The following is a 19,477-nucleotide window of genomic DNA, read 5'->3' as shown; positions in this document are numbered from 1 at the left end:
TGATTTTGAATCATCGATGGTCGATGGCCATCCCTACAATCACCATGGCTGGCAGAGCACGTCTCTGTGGATTTTGTCATTGTTTCTGCTGTAATGCTGATTGATTCAGCATGTGAGAGGGTCTTGCAGCTCCTTACATTCTGCTGTTTGATTAATTAAATATCACCAGCAATGCTCCAAAAACGTGTGCACTCTTCTACAATCTTCTCCCCACAAACTTCCTGGTTGTGGGGAGGGTCAGAACCAATGTTCCCTCTAATACTGCTTTCACATTGCAGAAATGGGTGATGACACGCTATTCTTAAATGGGACTTTAAACGGGTCTGAGCCTTGAGACCTTTCACATTGCAGGTGAAAACCGTTTTAAAAATCATTTAATACCATTCAAAATTCGACCCGTTTAACCCCCAAGGGACACGTTTCAAGCCATTGAAATAGAGCCATTCACACTGCCTAAAAAACGGCTTTAAAACGGACTCTGCTTTTTAACCGTGTTGAAATGCCGGTTAACTTTAACCGGTAAATCAACTTTGGCACTTTCACATTGCAACTGAGTAAGGGGGAGGTTGTATGCAAGAGGCATACAGAAAAAGACAAATGTGCCTTTTTGGGCGCACTCTTTATTCAATAATTTGATATGATTAGTTCATTTAAAACATAGCTTTTATTGGCTTCTTATTCTAAAAAATTGGGAGCATTCCTTACTTTATGGTCAATTGATGCATTATCATTGACCGTCAATCAAAGAAAAAAAGGGGGGGGGGGGGGTCACATATGACATTTAGACAGAACATCAACAGACATTTGAAAAATGTGCTAGACTTCTAGCTGGTCCTCACGTGTAGCCATCTAGTTCGTGTGACCTATCACAATAATCAGGTTGTATATTTCCTGTTTGTAATTTATTATTGGAATATTGTTAATATTACAATCAAATTGCCTTAGCAAAAAATAGCAGCGGTTCGCTTAGCCACACACGCTCAGTCAATCTCTCATGCTCATCTGTTGTGGTATATTGGGGCTATTGTCACTTAGAAGAGGAAGATATCCCAGTCCAATAGATGGACCTAAAAGAGGTATGTATAGTCACCCGTGAAAAAGTACTCCAACAACCGGTGGCTCCTAAGCATCTACTGTTGGTAGATGTAAAGGTGATTTTTAATAGAGAATTGTTTTTGGTTTTAGAAGCTTAAGAATGTGAAGTTGACATCATAATGGGGCAAGGACAGAAAGATAGTCTCCACAAACTGAATAATTTGGGAACAGGGCCACACATGCGTAGACCCCAAGGCCACTGAATCGTTGCCTAGTTACAAGGAAGTTGGGTTAATTATGACATCATGATTGAAAGCAGAGCTTGCCAATAAGACTCAATGCTTATGAGTAATTAATTAATGTGATTAAGGTTTAAATATCAGAGAGAAGGAGGAGGGAGGCAGTTGAGGAAGAACAAGCAAGCACAGGGGGCTGGAGGTAATTATGAAGGAGGTTTAATCATGGCTGATCACTGTCCTTGAAAGGTGTCCATTTTGATTTGATTTAGAATTACTGTTTAAGTATTAGCTAGTCAGTTTTATGTTTCTTGTGTTAGTCTGCATTTGCAAATACCTGTAATAAAGCGGTTATTATTTATTAACAGTTTCTTAAATAGCGCATACATATTACGCAGCACTTTACAGATAATATTTGAACATTCACATCAGTCCCTGCCCCAGTGGAGCTTACAATCTATATTCCCTACCACATGTACACGCACACACAGACATTCTAGGGTTAATTTTGTTGGAAGACAATTAACCTATCTGTATATTTTTGGATTGTGGGAGGAAACCGGAGTACCCGGAGTAAACCCACGCAAGTACGGGGAGAATATACAAACTCCGCACAGTTAGAGCCATGGTGGGAATAGAACCCATGACCTCAGTGCTGTGAGGCAGTAATGTAACCATTACACCGTCCGTACTGCCCCGTATATATAACACATGGTGGGGATAGAACCCATGACCTCAGTGCTGTGAGGCAGTAATGTAACCATTACACCATCTGTGCTGCCCCGTATATATAACACATGGTGGGGATAGAACCCATGACCTCAGTGCTGTGAGGCAGTAATGTAACCATTACACCGTCCGTACTGCCCCGTATATATAACACATGGTGGGGATAGAACCCATTACCTCAGCGCTGTGAGGCAGTAATGCTCACCATTACACCATCCGTACTGCCCCGTATATATAACACATGGTGGGGATAGAACCCATGACCTCAGTGCTGTGAGGCAGTAATGTAACCATTACACCGTCCGTACTGCCCCGTATATATAACACATGGTGGGGATAGAACCCATTACCTCAGCGCTGTGAGGCAGTAATGCTCACCATTACACCATCCATGCTGCCCTGTTCTTTAAGTAAAGCATTGTCATTCATTTTATAATAAGGTTGTGTTGGTGTGCAATCATTTCAGCGATGCCATTATATTTAAAGGTAATAAAGTAAATATATACAAGTTTGGGTTATCAATCAAATCTAAGCGCAACCAGGTATTAGTCACAGGGCACAACACTCTGATCTAGATAGATTATAGAATACTCTCAGGACACCAGAGTCTGCTCCACCTGCATTATACCACAGAGCACCACAGTCTACACCACCTGTATAACAGTAAAGGCCCCCATACACTATGCGATTTTCGGCCGATTTCACCCGATATCGGCACTTTGGCCGATAAATCGGGTGACATCGGCCAAAAATCGCATGTGTTTGACATCTGATCTGATGCGCGGTCCCGTGCGCATCGGATCTGATCAGGTGATCGGACCTGCTGAACATAAGATATGTCGGCATCTGACCCATCATGGGCACATCGTGGGTGCTTTTGCACCCATGATGTATCAGATCCGATATATCTATATGTTTGTATCCTCCTCCCGCCCCCCCGCAGCATGTGTACGTCACCGGAAATGGCTCGGCTGCCGGAGAGAACTTGAGAAGCCGCCGCAGCGTCCTCCTGTCAGGCTGTCACAAACGAAGTGACAGCACTGAGCGGTAAAAGAAGCAGTGCTCCGTCTCCTCTGGGCTGAGCTCCGGCAGTGTACGGCAGCTGATTGCCTGCACGGCTCTCTGTAGACTCCATAGTTATAAGAATGTAACACAGGAGTCCACAGAGAGCCGCGCAGACACCATATGCTGCTGGAGCTCAGCCCGGAGGTGACAGAGCACTGCTTGTTATTCACTTTCAGTAGATATTCATTGCCACAACAATCCCATCCGTGGTACACTCCCCCAGACCAGCACTATTTATCATACCCACCACACACACTACCCTGTTTATCATCAGCACAGTTCGTTAGGTTATCACTCTCTTTGATTTATTTCAGCATGCGTGTCAGCTAAGCGCTTTCCCTCCTCTCCACATCTCACTTTTCACCTCAGCAGCACACCTCCCCAAGCAGGGGACACACTACACGTACAACTGTTAAAACTGTAACTAGTCCTGTAACCAATTATACCATTAATTAACAATATATGTACCCCAGCTACATTACTGGGGGGGGGGGGGCTACAGTTTAGGAGCAGCTACGCTGGGGCAGTGGGGGTGGGGGGCTACACTGAAACATTTGGAGACAACTAGAAATAATTATATTAAGGTGTGTACACACGGGAGCAATATTAGGTAAAATCGCTGGGAATATGGTCTCTGAGCGACCATATTGCCAGTGATTTGGAGCGCAGCTAGTGATAAATCGCCAGCTGTGCACTCCCTGCTGGTCGCTGGAGCATGCTCCTGCGACCAGCGGCTTTCCCCGGCGATCGCTGTGCCGGGAGGTCAGCGCCGGGGAGATCAGCATTGATCTCCCCAGCCCCGTGCCGCTGCTCCCTCCCTCCTCCCATGAAATTGACAGCAGCAGCGTCTGCTGCGCTCCCCCTCCGCCCCGTAGCAGTGTCTCCTTTTCATCGCTGATGAAAAGGAGACACTGAGCAATATGATTGCTGGGGATATATTGCTAGCAATATATCCCCAGCAATCATATTACCCCGTATGTACACAGCATTAGTAACAATATTATTAAATCAATATTATTAATATAATATTAAATAAAATAAAAACTATAAAAAAATAGAAACCGGCTCCAGGTCTCCTGGCACAGGGGACGTGGGCTCATAGGGAGAGCCTAGGATCCGGGAGTTGTGAGCTCATAGGGACAGCCTAGGATCAGGGAGCCCGCTGACGGCTCAGGGAAGCTGACACTGTGCGCCAGATAAATCACATGTGATTTATCTGACGAGATGTGATTACCTGACGCTGCCGGACGCAACACTGGATCCTCCCCGCTGCCTCCTCCGCAGCCCGCAACTTGTTATCAGTGCTGGCAACTCTGACATGAGAAACAGGCAACAGTCACGTGACCATACATACAAACCAATCCCCCCCCCTACTGCAGAGTGATCATAGGCACCGGGACACCACTCACCCGGGAACCCGCTGCCGCTCTCACCGCTTCCCCTGTCCCTGCTGCATGACGCCACGGAAGCGAGGAGGGGGCTGCACGTTGACGAGCGTGAAACTCAGAGCGACGGGGGACATCTAACCAGGAAGTATGCTGGAACGCAAAATCCGGAAGTATGCTGGAACGCAAAATCCGGAAGTATGCTGGAACGCATAGCCAGGAAGAGTCTGGTAGCGGACGGCGGCGGGTGAATGTCTCCATAGACAAGGGGGAAAGATGGCAAATAGCCGGTGATATTAATATACAGTGAGTCTCTATGTGACGCCCGGGAGCTGCTGTTGCTGGTAAGACGGCGCCTCCCGGCCTTACACCTGTGCTGTGGGGCTGAGGGGGGGACATAATAGCTGTATATCCCAATACAGTCAGTGACTGGGGCCCTGTCCCACCCTCTGCCATAGACTTGTTAGCAGCAGTGTGTGTCCTGCCCTATCTTGGCTGCAGCCCTTCCCTAGGGTATTAGGGCAATTCCCCACAGCAGGGCCAGACATAAAGTAAGGGTCTCCTACATAGCCTCTCACACTGCCCCCATTTATTAAGGGAGAGAATGATATAAAGATTGGGAACATCAGAAATGTGTTAGTACTAGAGTTACGTGTCACTTCACTGTGGCAAATGTATCGCCTCCGGATTAGATCAGCTCTGGCTCCTGTTGGTTGCATAAAGCTAGAGTGCCCCTTTCAGGGATGGCACCCAGTAGCCTTTACTGTCTCCCGTAGCTTTGCCACTTGTTACCATGGTGATGTGTGCCACAGTCTCTCTCCTGTCAACCTGTTGATTACAATGGGCACAGTGTTGTCCATAAACAAAACGCAGCCAGCAGAACGGTGCTAGGCACACATAACTCCTCTCCTGGCCCTCCGCCCATTTCTACTCCTCTCCTGCCCTCCACCCATTGCTACTCCTCTCCTGCCCTCTGCTACTCTTCTCCTGGCCCTCCACCCATCGCTACTCCTCTCCTGCCCTCTGCCCGTCGCTACTCCTCTCCTGTCCTCCGCTACTCCTCTCCTAGCCCTCTGCCCGGCGCTACTCCTCTCCTGCCCTCAGGCCGTCTCTACTCGTTTCCTTCCCTCCGCCTGTCACTACTCCTCTCCTGCCCTCCGCCTGTCGCTACTCCTCTCCTGCCCTCCACCCGTCGCTACTTCTCTCCTGGCCCTCCACTTGTCGCTACTGCCCTCTGCCCGTCGCTACTCCTCTCCTGCACTCTGCCCATCTCTACTCCTCTCCTGCCCTCCACCCATCACTACTTCTCTCCTGGCCCTCCACCCGTTGCTACTGCCCTCTGCCTGTCACTACTCCGTTCCTGCACTCTGCCCATCTCTACTCCTCTCCTTCCCTCCGCCTGTCACTACTACTCTCCTGCCCTCCACCCGTCGCTACTCCTCTCCTGCACTCTGCCCATCTCTACTCCTCTCCTGCACTCTGCCCATCTCTACTCCTCTCCTGCCCTCCACCCATCACTAACTTCTCTCCTGTCCCTCCACCTGTCGCTACTGGGACAGGATTGTTTTACAGGCTGCAGCGGATAACTTGGATAAAAACAATCTGTGTCCCAGTGGAAGTATTCGTAATATATACAGTACATGCTAAAGGGTGTCTCCTAAGTGATAAATGGAAGGTCGCAATCTCTCTGCATTGCCAGAAATTATGGAAATAGTGCGCCCAAAACCATATATGTCCGTTGTGCGCAAATTGACACCGGAACCGATGTTTTGCGTACATGCAGCAGCATTTCTGCTCGTGTATATGCTGGGAGCATGCAAACTTAGCGCAAAATCTGTTCGCCAAGTGCACGCTCCCTGCCTTTCGAGCAGGGGGTGGAGAGTAGGGTGGGGTGCCGGCCTGGGCCATTAGCATATGTGAACGCCCAGCATTTCAAGGGTGTTCCCATGAAAACGCTGATTCGCAAGGGTGAGAATTCGCGCCCGAGCGAGTCAACCAGAATAAGGGCCAGTGTAGATATTTCACTACATTTTGGTTATGGTTAAGTATATTGTCTAGTTCGTGGAGTTTGGTTATATCTTTTTTCCAATACTGGAAAGTGCGTTTCCAAATGCCCTGCAGGTGGCTGGGTTTAATACTTATATGGTAATAACGAATTCTAAATGGACAAGTGCGAGAAATAGTAAGTAAGGATTCAATGGGGTCAGGTATTCCCTCTGAATCCATTGCTTTAGGTAAAGTGTGGACGAAATGTGTAATTTGCAGGTACATATAGATCTGCCTGATAGGAATAGGGAATGACTCCTGTAGCGCAGAGAAGGTCATTAATCCCCCCCCCCCTGGGTCAAATACGTCTCTAATAGAACTAAGCCCTGCCTTCCTCCAAAGCCAAAAGTGAGAGTTATGTAGGCCTGGAAGAAATAGAGGGTTACCCCAAAAGGTGGTCTGTCTTGAGGACGAGGGGTTTCTCCCTATGGTTTTATTCGCACCCAGCCATGCTGCATAAGTGTTCTTGAACAAAATGTTTTTGAGGAAATGAGGGGGAATCTTCTTTTTTGGGGCATGAAGAAGGGCACTGGGTGATTAAGGCGAAAACCGTTCCATTTCAATATTCTAATTAGTGATAACGCGTAGTTATGGAAAATTACTCTATAACCCTTAACTATAATGGCAAACGCTGAAATAATTGCACACCAACTTGTAAAAAAATGTATGACTACTTAAACAATAATTCTGAATCAAATCAAAATGGAAACCTATCAAGGACAGTGATCCGCCATTAAACCTCATTTCATCGTTACCTCCAGCCCCGTGCTTGCTTGTTCTTCCTCAACTGCTTTCCTCTTCCTTCTATTATTCTGATATTTAAACCTTAAATCACATTAATTAATTACTCATAAGCATTGAGTAATTAGCAAGCTCTGCTTTCAATCATACTGTCATAATTCACCCATCACCCAACTTCCTTGTTACTAGGGAAAGATTCAGTGGCCTTGGGGTCTACGCATGTGTGGCCCTGTTCTCATAATGTTGACAAGTTTGTGGAGACTAGCTGGCTGTCCTTGCTCCACTATACTGTCAACATCGCATTCTTAAACAAAAATAAGATGGCCACTGTTGTGAATCACACCACTATACAATTTAATGTTTTTACAATTGACCAGCAGAAGCTCATAAAGCATCAAGAGTTGTGTATTTAACAGGAATGTGCCAATGGATGATGAATGGATGCAGTCAAAGGGCTAATGGCCTATGTAAAGATGGTGGGGGCAGACCAGTAGCTTCCAAAACCCCTCCTCCCGGCATATGCAGAAGCTGCTCATGGGATGACCCATGTAAGGAGAGAGAGAGAGCATGTATATTGATTTCATCTTATGCTGAAGAGAAGGTCCAAATGCATCTGCAGCAGAATGAACTCAGGAAAATTATTCCTATAGAACCATCTCACATTCCCCCTACCACTGGTCCATTCCTAAGGTTAAAAATAAATGTATTTAATTCACATGCATACACAATTGTCATTATATTTAAATGGTATCTGATATGTTATCTTGATCAGAAAGAACATCCCTTATAAGTAAAGTTTATTACTAATACCCCTTTTAGACCAAAACGCCGGGTCGCACCCGGCTTTTTGGACCCTGGTTGAAGCCGGTGCGACCCGGCGTTTAGGGGCATTTACATCGGACGGGCTTAAACGCCCGCACCGCCCCTCCCCGGTGCTTGAAGATGACAGCGCGATGTCATCTTCAAGCGCCGATCGACGCCGCCGTACCCGGAACGCTGCTGGGGGCAGCCCAGCACTAAGGTAAGCAGCTAGGCTGCCCCCAGTCCCCGCGCACACTCCCCCCGCCATTGGACAGGAGGTGAATGGATGCCGCACACAGGCATCCGTTCACCTCCCTCCCCCGCCGCCGCTGCTGTCTGCAGAGTATAGAAGACAGCAGCGCCGGCTGTCAGTGTCAGACTGACAATCCGTCCAACCTGCGGACGCTACGGTCCACAGGTTGGACGTTCCCCATTCATGTAAATGGGAGCCGGGTGGTCTGACCCGGCGTTCCCATTTACACCGCCCTCTACCCAGGTCCTAGCCGTGTTCTACCCAGGTCAGGACCTGGGTAGAAGTCCCGTGTAAAGGGACACGGCGTTAGGGATTTACACCGCCGAAGATCCGGGTCTGTCCCGCCGCTGACCCGCATTTTTCGGCGGTGTAAAAGGGGTATAAATTATGTGAAATATCCAAGGAGTGTTATGCTGTGTACACACGGTGCAATATGATTGCTAGCGATATATTGCTAGCAATATATCCCCAGCAATCATATTGCTCAGTGTCTCCTTTTCATCAGCGATGAAAAGGAGACACTGCTACGGGGCGGAGGGGGAGTGCGGCAGCAGCAGACGCTGCTGCTGTCACTTTGATGGGAGGAGGGAGGGAGCAGCGGCACGGGGCTGGGGAGATCAATGCTGATCTCCCCGGCGCTGACCTCCCGGCACAGCGATCGCCGGGGAAAGCCGCTGGTTGCAGGAGCATGCTCCAGCGACCATTAGGCAGTGCACACGGTAGCGCGCAGCTGGCAATTTATCGCCAGCTGCGCTCCAAATCACTGGCAAATATGGTCGCTCAGCGACCATATTCCCAGCGATTTTACATGAAATTGCTCCCGTGTGTACTCACCTTTACAGAACGGTTTTCCATAATAAGGACACTTAAAACAAGTATGTGTTGAAAGATCTTAGAATTAAAGATATATTTTTTTCTCTTTTGAAAAAAGCACAATGAATAGATTTAAGTCATTGCAATGTTTGTATGGGACAGTGATCAGCCATACCCAAGGATGACCTCCAGCCCCCTCCCCTTTGCCTCCCTCATGAGATAATGTTGTTTTATCAACATGTGTTTAAACAACTGCTGTTTTTTCCAGTGACAAATGCTAATATGATGCCGGAGTTTAACAATGCTACTGCTTCTGCTTGCTTTGCAAATTAAACCCCAGTCAATAGAGGTGTGACCATTCCAGAGAAGCGATTAATTCATAAATTGATGCATTTAATTCTGTAAAAATACAGACCTTATAATGATCATTATAAGCATATTGAGTTGTGTTTTATCCTTACTGAGTTATCTGATTGCATGTTGCCACTTTACTAGCTCCATTGGTCATGAGCCCACAAATAAGGAATGGAGGTCACAATTAGGTGCAGCACTACTGGGTACTGCTACTAGTAATCGCATTTGCAGCACAACTAATCATGCTGTTATCTCAAAGATTTATAATGATTTAATTATTGTTTTTCCTCAGAGTTTGGAAGAAATTGTGTATTATTAACAGGAAGCCATGAGAGACCGCTGTAAGAAGGCACTAACCGATATGAGGACCCTCGTGGGGTTAGAGGATACGAGTGATGCTAATAGGGCATTAGCAATTAGTACTGAGTTTTCCATTACTCAGCCTGTCACAAGTTTCTGAACATCTACGGACCACTGACATGCAGGTTACTAGGGGATTTTTGTAAGAACTTACCGTTTAAACCCCTTTCTCTGAGTCCATCCTGGTGACACAGCTAACATTGGGATGTAGGAGGGTACGCAGGAGCCAAGGCACCTATGCTGAAGTCTTTGGATGCAGGCTCCTCCTTTCTGCATCCCATCATGCTTCAGTTCAACTTCTAAAGCACACTAGGATACATAACTCCGTACAATGCCCGACATCTTATATGCACAATCCGGTACTTATGTAGTATCTGGACGCCCGATTTTGTGATTGTATGTCTTACCTTAAGGCATACAATCAGATGCGATTTGATGTGATTTTGCATAGGATTCAATGTTAACAAGGTCCTGTTCATTTCCCCACTATCCAAGTGGGCATAGAGTTGATTTTATAAAGCGTGGCGAGCGGACGCGGAAAACATTTTAAGTAATCCGCGGCCGCTCGCCTCGCTGCGCTCGCCACGCTTTATAAAATCAACTCTGTGCCCACTTGGATAGTGGGAAAATGAACAGGACTATGTTAAAATTGAATCCTATGGAAAATCGCATCGGATCGCATGCGATATTGGATGCGATTCGATGCAATTTTTCCGACCCAATTTTAAAATCGGGCGCCCAGATACTACATAAGTACCCACAATCCTATTACCATAACATGACACACATGAACAGTATGACTTACTGAGCGTAAGGGAGGGATCGCTGTGTCACCAGGATGGACTCAGAGAAAGGGGTTCAAACGATAAGTTCTTACAAAAATCCCCTTTTCTCTGTCATCCATCCTGGTGGCACAGCTCAACCATGGGACGTTCACGAGCCGGTCCTTTGGGAGGGTCCGCAGTTCTCATCACTGCTTGCCCAAATGAGTAATTGATTGCTGCTTTAAAAAACATGGGAAAACTCTCCCAAAATCTCTCACTTTCTGAAACTCTCACCCCATTACATTTGGCCCCAAGTCTCTGCTTCAGCGGGGTAGGGTTGCCTGTTTGGCGCTTTTCACCCTTTAGCCGCTCCCACAATTGTTTCTGCTCGCCTCCAGTGCCTCCCCTTCTCTCCGGGATCACTTGGAGTCATCCAGCAGCGCTGGACACCTGTAATAGACTTCACCTCCCTAAAGGGATTTCAGTCTATAAACCCATCCAAGATGGCGGCCGCCATCGCGGGAAGTCCTTCCCCCACGATCCCCTTCTATGTAAGGAGCCGGTTCAGGACCCCCCCTGGGCCCAGGCAAACCTCTTTGCTGCATAGAGGTGATCCGCTGTGTAGAGGGAGCAGACAGCATCCGTCTGCACACAGAAAGCTGACAGGATGCGCTTCTGTCAGCCTCTGCTGCGCTCTCAGTGTGTGCAAACTTCTGTCAGAAGTAACACACTGGAAAACCTGCACTAACTAAGTTAATAAAATAATAAAAAACCTAAGTATACTGTTAAAATCCAAAGGAAAAAACGGCGGCTGCAGCAGCAGCCGATCAGCATAGCACCACTCCTGTGGGCACCTAAAACAAACTGAAGCATGATGGGATGCAGAAGGGAGGAGCCTGTGTCCAAAGACTTCAGCATGGGTGCCTTGATTCCTGCGGACCCTCGAAATATATATTAAACTTAAGTAAGATGCCCAAAACTTCCATGGATTCCACAATACCCTCTAAAATCTGAGGCAGAAATAGTTTTTTCCAAATTTTACAACAAGGCATATTATGTAACACCCATAGTATTTGCAACACTCTGTTATTGCAGGTTATCTGCCCAATGTGATTGTTCTTTTTTTTTTTTTTTTAGTGCAAATCAATTCACTTTACAGTTATGGAAGTATTACAGTCATCTAGTCGTTGATTTATGCCCTGCATATCTCTTACTATCAAATAGCAGATAGTCAGGACTTATTTTAAAGCACAGTCCAATATACGAGGACTCAAATAAGCCAAAGTTTTATTGACAGCCCCACTATGTCCCACAAGGAGTTGCATGATTGCTACCACGATGCTGATTCAATATGTTTATGATCTAATGATGTCCACAAATTCCTTACAGGATTCTCTTACTGACACTTTTTCTATTACTATTACATCTAATTGACACTGTACATCTGCTCTACCAACATGTTTAAGGACTGTGGCGGCTGCTGCAGCCTTTGTATAGAAATTACAGGAAACCACACACTATGGGCCTTATACTAGTTCACTCTTTCTGACACAATCCTTCTTAGAGGGACAAAACCATGTGCACTGCAGGGGGGCAGATGTAAAATGTGCAGAGAGAATTACATTAGGGTGAGTTATTTTGTTGATAGAAACTTGTTACACTGTTATACATTTTGCAATGTTTTGCACCAAAGGGAACTAAACCCCTACCTATACTGTATTCAAACTCTCACTGTAAATTGTGGTCTACCTTAAACTGATAAGGGTTTTGATACAATCAAGAATGACAATGACACATTGTATTTAAAACCGGTTTGAAACCTGCCACATTGTTTAAAACCTTTTTGACACTGGGAATTCAACCCCTACTTACATCATATTGAATCTTTGTATGTACAATTGATATACTGTAACCAACAGTGATAACTGAATACTGTATCTAACCTACTTCCCTATCATACTACATTGCAGTCGCCATACCAAAGGTAATGTAACCCAGATGGATACTACACAGTAAAAAACTTCTATGTAAATTGCCTCCTAATCCCAGTTAACGTAAGCCTTGGCTACACTGGGTACACACTCGCAACCAATTGTTCCTAATTTTGGAACAATCTTTTTCCCCACACACCGTTGAGGTGCATAGTTTATATTTTGAAAGCTCACTGCACCACGGGTGCAAAGGGAAATTTTAAACACAACAGGCTTGTTTGTCCCATTTATCTTAATACGGAACCTAATAAAAGTTTTTTTTTTTTTTTAAATTAAAATTTACATTTCAAGAAAGAAAGTCCTACCTGGGCAGCTAGGATATAACATCCCAGGTCAAATCTGACTGACCAATTAACATAATCCGGATGCAACTGACGGGACGCCGCAGTCTGCACCAGAAACCAACACCAGCCAATTACTTATTTAAATACTTTGAAAAAGTATAATATATAAAAGTTTGTGCCCATCAAAGAGTAAGACGGATCGCTGCTCGTTATCAATACTAACAAGCCGCTACCTGCAGGTTTGAACATTAGCGTTTTTCCCACATCCTCAACTCCATTTTTATATCTTTATATTGTTTTAGTTTTATGATTGAGCTCTCATCTTGCCTCAATACTGTTTTTTTTTTTTTTAAATAAAATCTTTATTTGAAAAGTTGACAACCTCCACAACACGTGCAGCGATAATTAACACGGACTCCACTGTGGTATTAAAGACATTTCAAAGGTATACATGCAAAACAGACATACAAGTGCAATTAGCATGGATATCGTATGTGTAATCTTTCTGTTGTGTGATGAAGTAGCTATTGGCAGCGGGCCGTCATCAACATGTTGTTTTATAACAATGAACAAATAGCTTAACAAGTGACAACAACAAATAACTATAATGGGGAAAAACATTAGGGAAGGAAAGGAGGAGTTATAGAATTGCAAGCACTAGTACGTTGTACTGGTGGGTACCAGGGATGTATAGGACCTGGTTGTTTTAAAGTCCATCTGTTAGGTGCCGTGGATCCCCTGCGTCCTTGAGTGCTTCTTCCTGTGGGAGGCTCAGGGACGGGGTCCGGTGGGGGTCAGCGGCAGCCGGGGCGGCGGTCTCGGGGCAATGCCCCGCACTTCCGCCGGTGATTGACAGGCGTACTGGTGTTGGGGCATTTCTAGGCAACACCTGAACTTCTACCCAGCGCCCGGCAGCAGCACTGCACCCACACCTGTAGGCGGGGAGTTCACTATGTAAACTGACATCTGGCTGCACGATGGTGCCGGTTATAGCATCCTGTGTGCTCCCAAAGCCTCAGACAGCGTGTTCCTCCACTGCTGAATTGTTTGCTGGTCCGTCAGCCTGTCAGTCTGTCTCTCAGCCAGAGCCCCTGGCTGAGAGACATTTACTATTGTTTTTTTGTCCCATCCTGTGTATTGTTACAGTTTTCTGTGTCAAGTTATTCAGGGGTTCTTGCTCCCAGGTTTCCCTGAGACCCTGTTTACGGGGGTCTTCCACCTTACCCTCTGCCTGTAGTTAGCGTTTCCTCTTGTCATCTTCCCGACTCGGTGGGCACGTTGTAACTCCTAAAAGACCTGGCAGCATCGGAGGTCGGCCTAACCAGCTCCTTCGGACGCGGCTGTTATACAGATGTAGCCGGCCACATCATTGCATGGGATGGCGATTCTATTGCCATCCCCCGCCAGCGGCCGGCTACCACCAGGGGCGTGCACGAGATGCTCGAACGCCCCGTGGCAACGGAGCTTAGCGGGGGGGGGGGTGTGTCCCCGCTGCCACCTTCGCCGCCCCGAAGAGGAGACAGGCAGGGAGACGCTGCCCAGTCGCCGCGATACTGGGACGCACGTGCGTGTGGGTTGTCAGTAAAATAATCATGTATCAGGATCTTGTAGATACCTGATACTATATGTGTGGGGGCCAGGGACTGATTGCACATAGACTCAAAGGGTGTGAGGTTTCTGGAATTTAGCTATTCCCCTCTGATGATATAAAGTGACGTAACTGGAGATAGAACTAGTTGTCCCTTACAGTTATGTCTGCATTGTCACAGTGCACATGGTTTTGTCCATCTAAGAAGGAACTTGTCCACAGTGAACCAAAATAACCCCCAAAGTACCAAAAAGGATTTCAGTATGCCCCCCTACCTGAATGTGGTTCACCCACGTCACATCCGCCCTCCTCCATCTTGTGGCTACTCCTCCTGACAGTTCAGGGGGGAACATTGGGTTGTCGAAAATAGGGAGTAGCGGGGATGACTGACCAAATTCCTGGTTTTAAACGGAGCTTTTTCCATTGGGCTAAAGTGGGGCCCACAGTCGAATTTCTGACCGTAGGGATCTACAGAATGGCCTGTAAATTAAGGTTTGCAGAACGTGCTGTTAAGCTAACCCACTGTTTACTATCAGAGCCCGGGCGGGACCAGTCCATAATCCTATATAGAATTGTGGCTTGATAGTATGCTGAAGATCATAGGGAGCTGCTGTCCACCCTGGGTCTCAAGCCTGAACAAGTGGTTGTGCCACCCCCAGGTTTTTGGCCACCCCCATACAAAGTGGCTGTTAACGTTGTGAGCCTTTGATTGAAATTGTGGAGGGAGCTTCAGTGGAATTGTCTGGGGAGGATATTTTTTTTTACTATATTTATACGGCCGAGCCAGGAAAATTTCTGTGTGAGCCAAGTTGAGCATGATTAATGGTAACTGTCATAGGGAGAGATCTAGGTATCCATATTCCTAAATATTTTATGTGGGAGGGGTGCCAGGTAAATGGAAACGACAATGCTAAGGTAAAGGCCTGTGAGTTAGAGAGAGAGATATATTAAGTGATGTAGATTTTGAGTAATTAATTTAAAAAAAAGACAGTTTGCCAACGAGTGCAAAATTCCTCCATAAAGGTTGGGAAGGGAAATGGTTGGTTATAACTGCGAACAAGTCATCCGCAAAAAGTGCCAGGCGATGATTAAATTTACCCACCTGCAGGCCAGTGATACTAGGGTTCCCCCTAATCGCGCTCCCTAATACGTCCATACACAGTACAAAGATCAGAGGTGAGAGGGGCACCCCTGTCTGTTTTTGGTGCATAAGTGTGGGAAATGTTTTACCTATATGAAAGTGTCCTGTTTACTCTGACCTCGGCTGATGGGGCTGTGTAGAGTGACAATATTTTTTGCCCAAACCCAAGCGCCTCAGGACCGCCTCCATAAAGGCCATATACACCCAATCAAATGCCTTTTCTGCATCCATGGAGAGAAGCATCAATAATGGTTTTAATATATGTTTCATTGCATTACATTGTATATGTGTACTGTTTTCAGATACAGACCATTTTTTAAACATGTAAATATTCTTTTAACCAGCAATCCATCTGCAGTGCTAAACATTTCCCATCTCTCCTACTCACAGCAATCAGGACCATTCACATGCGGGCAATATTCACGGAACGTAGCAATACACGGTTTAATTCAGGAAGTTATAGAAACAAGTGACAGATTGTATTTATACTGTAACAACATCACACTGCCTGATTACCATCACTCTGCCCCACTACAGCATGTTAGAGATAGGGTACTGAGCACTGTTTCCCACAACAAACCATTTCTACATAACAAATCAGGGAGAACAGCCTGAGCCCCAGCAGCACTACCCGGAGCATTTATAGAAACATAACAACACACTCGGTGCGCAGGTGATCACCACATTTCCTTGAATGAATTTCCACCTTTGCACAGCTGTAATAGCATTTGCAGATGTGCATATGGGCGGAAATGTACTTGTATGGAGTGGCGTCTACCTGTTCGCTGGGCTCTGAAAACTCACGGCCCAGTAATTAGGTTTGAATTAAGGCCTAAGAACATGGAAATGGCTTCTCACCTGTGTGAGTTCTCTCATGTTGGACAAGCTGTGATTTATAGGTAAAACATTTCCCACACTCAGAACATGGAAATGGCTTCTCACCTGTGTGCGTTCTCTCATGTCGGACAAGCTGTGATTTTCGGGCAAAAGATTTCCCACACTCAGAACATGGAAATGGTTTCTCACCTGTATGAGTTCTCTCATGTCGGACAAGCTGGGATTTCCGGGCAAAACATTTCCCACACTCAGAACATGGGAATGGCTTCTCACCTGTGTGAGTTCTCTCATGTACGACAAGCTGTGATTTCATGGTAAAAAGTTTCCCACACACAGAACAATGAAATGGCTTATCACCTGTGTGAGTTCTCTCATGAGGGACAAGCTGTGATTTATAGGTAAAACATTTCCCACACTCAGAACATGGAAATGGCTTCTCACCTGTGTGCCTTCTCTGATGAATGACAAGCTCGCATTTATGATTAAAATATTTCCCACATTCTGTACATAGAAATCGCTTCTCACCTGTGTGAGTTCTCTCATGTAGGACAAGCTGTGACTTCTGGGCAAAACATTTCCCACACTCAGAACATGGAAATGGTTTCTCACCTGTGTGCATTCTCTCATGTCGGACAAGATGTGATTTCTGGGCAAAAGATTTCCCACACTCAGAACATGGAAACGGCTTCGCACCTGTGTGAGTTCTCTCATGTAGGACAAGCTGTGATTTCGTAGTAAAATATTTCCCACACTCAGAACATGGAAATGGTGTCTCACCTGTGTGAGTTCTCTCATGTAGGACAAAATATGATTTCTGGGTGAAAGATTTCCCACACTCAGAACATGGAAATGGCTTCTCACCTACGTGACTTCTCTCATGACGGACAAGCTGTGATTTCCGGGCAAAAGATTTCCCACACTCAGAACATGGAAATGGCTTCTCACCTGTGTGAGTTCTCTCATGTCGGACAAGCTGTGATTTCTGGGAAAAACATTTCCCACACTCAGAACATGGAAATGGCTTCTCACCTGTGTGAGTTCTCTCATGTTGGACAAGATGTGATTTCATGGTAAAATATTTCCCACACTCAGAACATGGAAATGGCTTCTCTCCTGTGTGAGTTCTTTCATGTAGGACAAGCTGTGATTTCGTAGTAAAATATTTCCCACACTCAGAACATGGAAATAGCTTCTCACCTGTGTGAGTTCTCTCATGTAGGACACAAGATGATTTATAGGTAAAACATTTCCCACACTCAGAACATGGAAATGGTTTCTTACCTGAGTGAGTTCTCTGATGTCTAATAAAAACTGACTGATTTATAAAACAGGTAAATATGTCAGCACCTGTATGAGCTGCTCTATGTGAAGCAGTATCTGAGTTACCAGGAGAACAGTCCTCAGAATCAGAAGTATCAGGTGATTTATCTGCACTGTGAAGCACTGGCTGTATATTTAGGGTAATGGAGGTTTCTTCTGGAGAATCCTGTGTGATGTTATCTTCTGTTTTATAGTCTGGAGACAGAATAAGACGTCCCTCCGAGGTATTCCTGCTTCTGTGTCCATCTGCTGGAAATAACATAGATATAGAAATATCGCTCTTCCCCTTTCCCCTCACCCATTTCATACTATCAGTGAGTACAAGTTATTCCGTTATAAATACTTTCCTACAGTACTAAATATCATGTAGCAAATAATGGGATTTATGTAGATGAGGTAACCCTTATTATATTAGTGCATTGGGAGACACTGAAGTATTGGGAGCCGGGCAGTGTAAGAGAACTGTAAGACTGGGTGTCACTATTCTGCCTAACAAAGCCCCTAAAGACAGACTAGGAGTAAAGAACAGGGGAGAGGGGATAAACACTATTCAGGAATGAGAACAACAATCCTAACAAGGAGAACAGTAATATAACAGAACAGAAACAAAGAGCATAAAGGGAAGGCATAAGGGATGCCCCAAAGCTGGTCCTAAGGGCAAGCTGGCATCTCTGGGTTACCCAGACTGGTCACATTGGGTAAGAGCTGCACTGAGGAGCAGGTGACAGCCCAGCACCCCAGCTTAGCAGAGGCTCCATGCCACACCATCCTAGCTGCACACACCAGTCTCTTGGTGCCCCAACAGGATCAGGAACAGGCAGACTTGCTACAAGGTAATCCTGGTAACAGTGATCCACCTGATAATGCTGATCACAGGCTAACCAGCCTCTCCTGCTGTTATCATGCAGAACCAGCAGGTCATCCATCCAGTGCAAATCCTGGGTCTTACGTACATAGAGCCACAAAGCCCTGACCACTGGCTGGTTACTAAGTCAGCAAGCTGAAGCCCAACTCCTTGTTACTGGGTCTGGTGGTGCTGGTTCTCCCTGGGCGCCTGTGGTACTGTGGATGACAGGTGCCAGTCTGAGCATGGCAACCATCTCATCCTTCTGCCTCCCATCTGCCTAGTGACCATGGTGATGACCAGTGCTTCCCCCTTCCTGGTGCCAGTATAGGTGGCTTGCTTTTCTCTGACCCAATTCTGGCTGTTCCCTAGTATTACACAGGTAAAATAAGGTTTAATACCCCATGTCTTGGAGCTCAGAGAGGATCATGGGTAATACAACAGGTGGTAGAGTAGAGTAAAGGGAGAACCATGGGTAATGCCACATGACCTTCCATACCATTGTACCCTGTACACTGCTATTATTCCTGTCCCTTCTACTGATGATGTAGGGAAGTCACTGGAGAACATGGGGGATTGGTCAGATCTCTGGGCTGGTAGCAAACAATGATCTAATGTGCGGAGGAGAAGAGGACAATAATAGGGGCTGATGGCTCCTGACTCCATGTGACCGGACGCCTTCCCTTAAGCTCTGGCTACGCCCTTCGGGTCCACAGATAGCAGTTCCTGGTCTCACGGTCCCTGGCCAATAGGGGATTCCCTGTTACCATCAGTAACCGCCTGTTACTGACTCCACCCACTATACAGTGGGCGGGGAGATCGCTGCCACCACCAGACTCCTATTACGTGGCACCTGGGACCACGGATACTTCCCCAGGCACCTGAGTACT

At 46.2% G+C, this 19,477-nt stretch overlaps 1 protein-coding gene across 2 annotated transcripts in view; it reads right to left on the bottom strand.

Moving 5' to 3' along the window:
* LOC146010069 (uncharacterized) overlaps positions 1-19,477 on the bottom strand; it is a 146,784-nt gene that overhangs the window by 13,801 nt on the left and 113,506 nt on the right. The window contains exon 5 of one of the 2 annotated variants that reach the window (XM_083150943.1): positions 16,445-17,992. In XM_083150943.1, the coding sequence (XP_083007069.1) occupies positions 16,445-17,992 (1,548 nt within the window). Of the gene's footprint in view, positions 1-11,405; positions 17,993-19,477 lie in introns of those variants that run through there. The other variant, XM_083150942.1, reaches the window with a different exon arrangement.

The sequence above is a fragment of the Crinia signifera genome, chromosome 6 (genome assembly GCF_055691185.1).
Source record: "Crinia signifera chromosome 6, ASM5569118v1, whole genome shotgun sequence".
Classification (NCBI taxonomy): domain Eukaryota; kingdom Metazoa; phylum Chordata; class Amphibia; order Anura; family Myobatrachidae; genus Crinia; species Crinia signifera.
The sequence above is the reverse complement of the archived record's forward strand: the minus strand, read 5'-3'. Positions and strand labels throughout refer to the sequence as shown.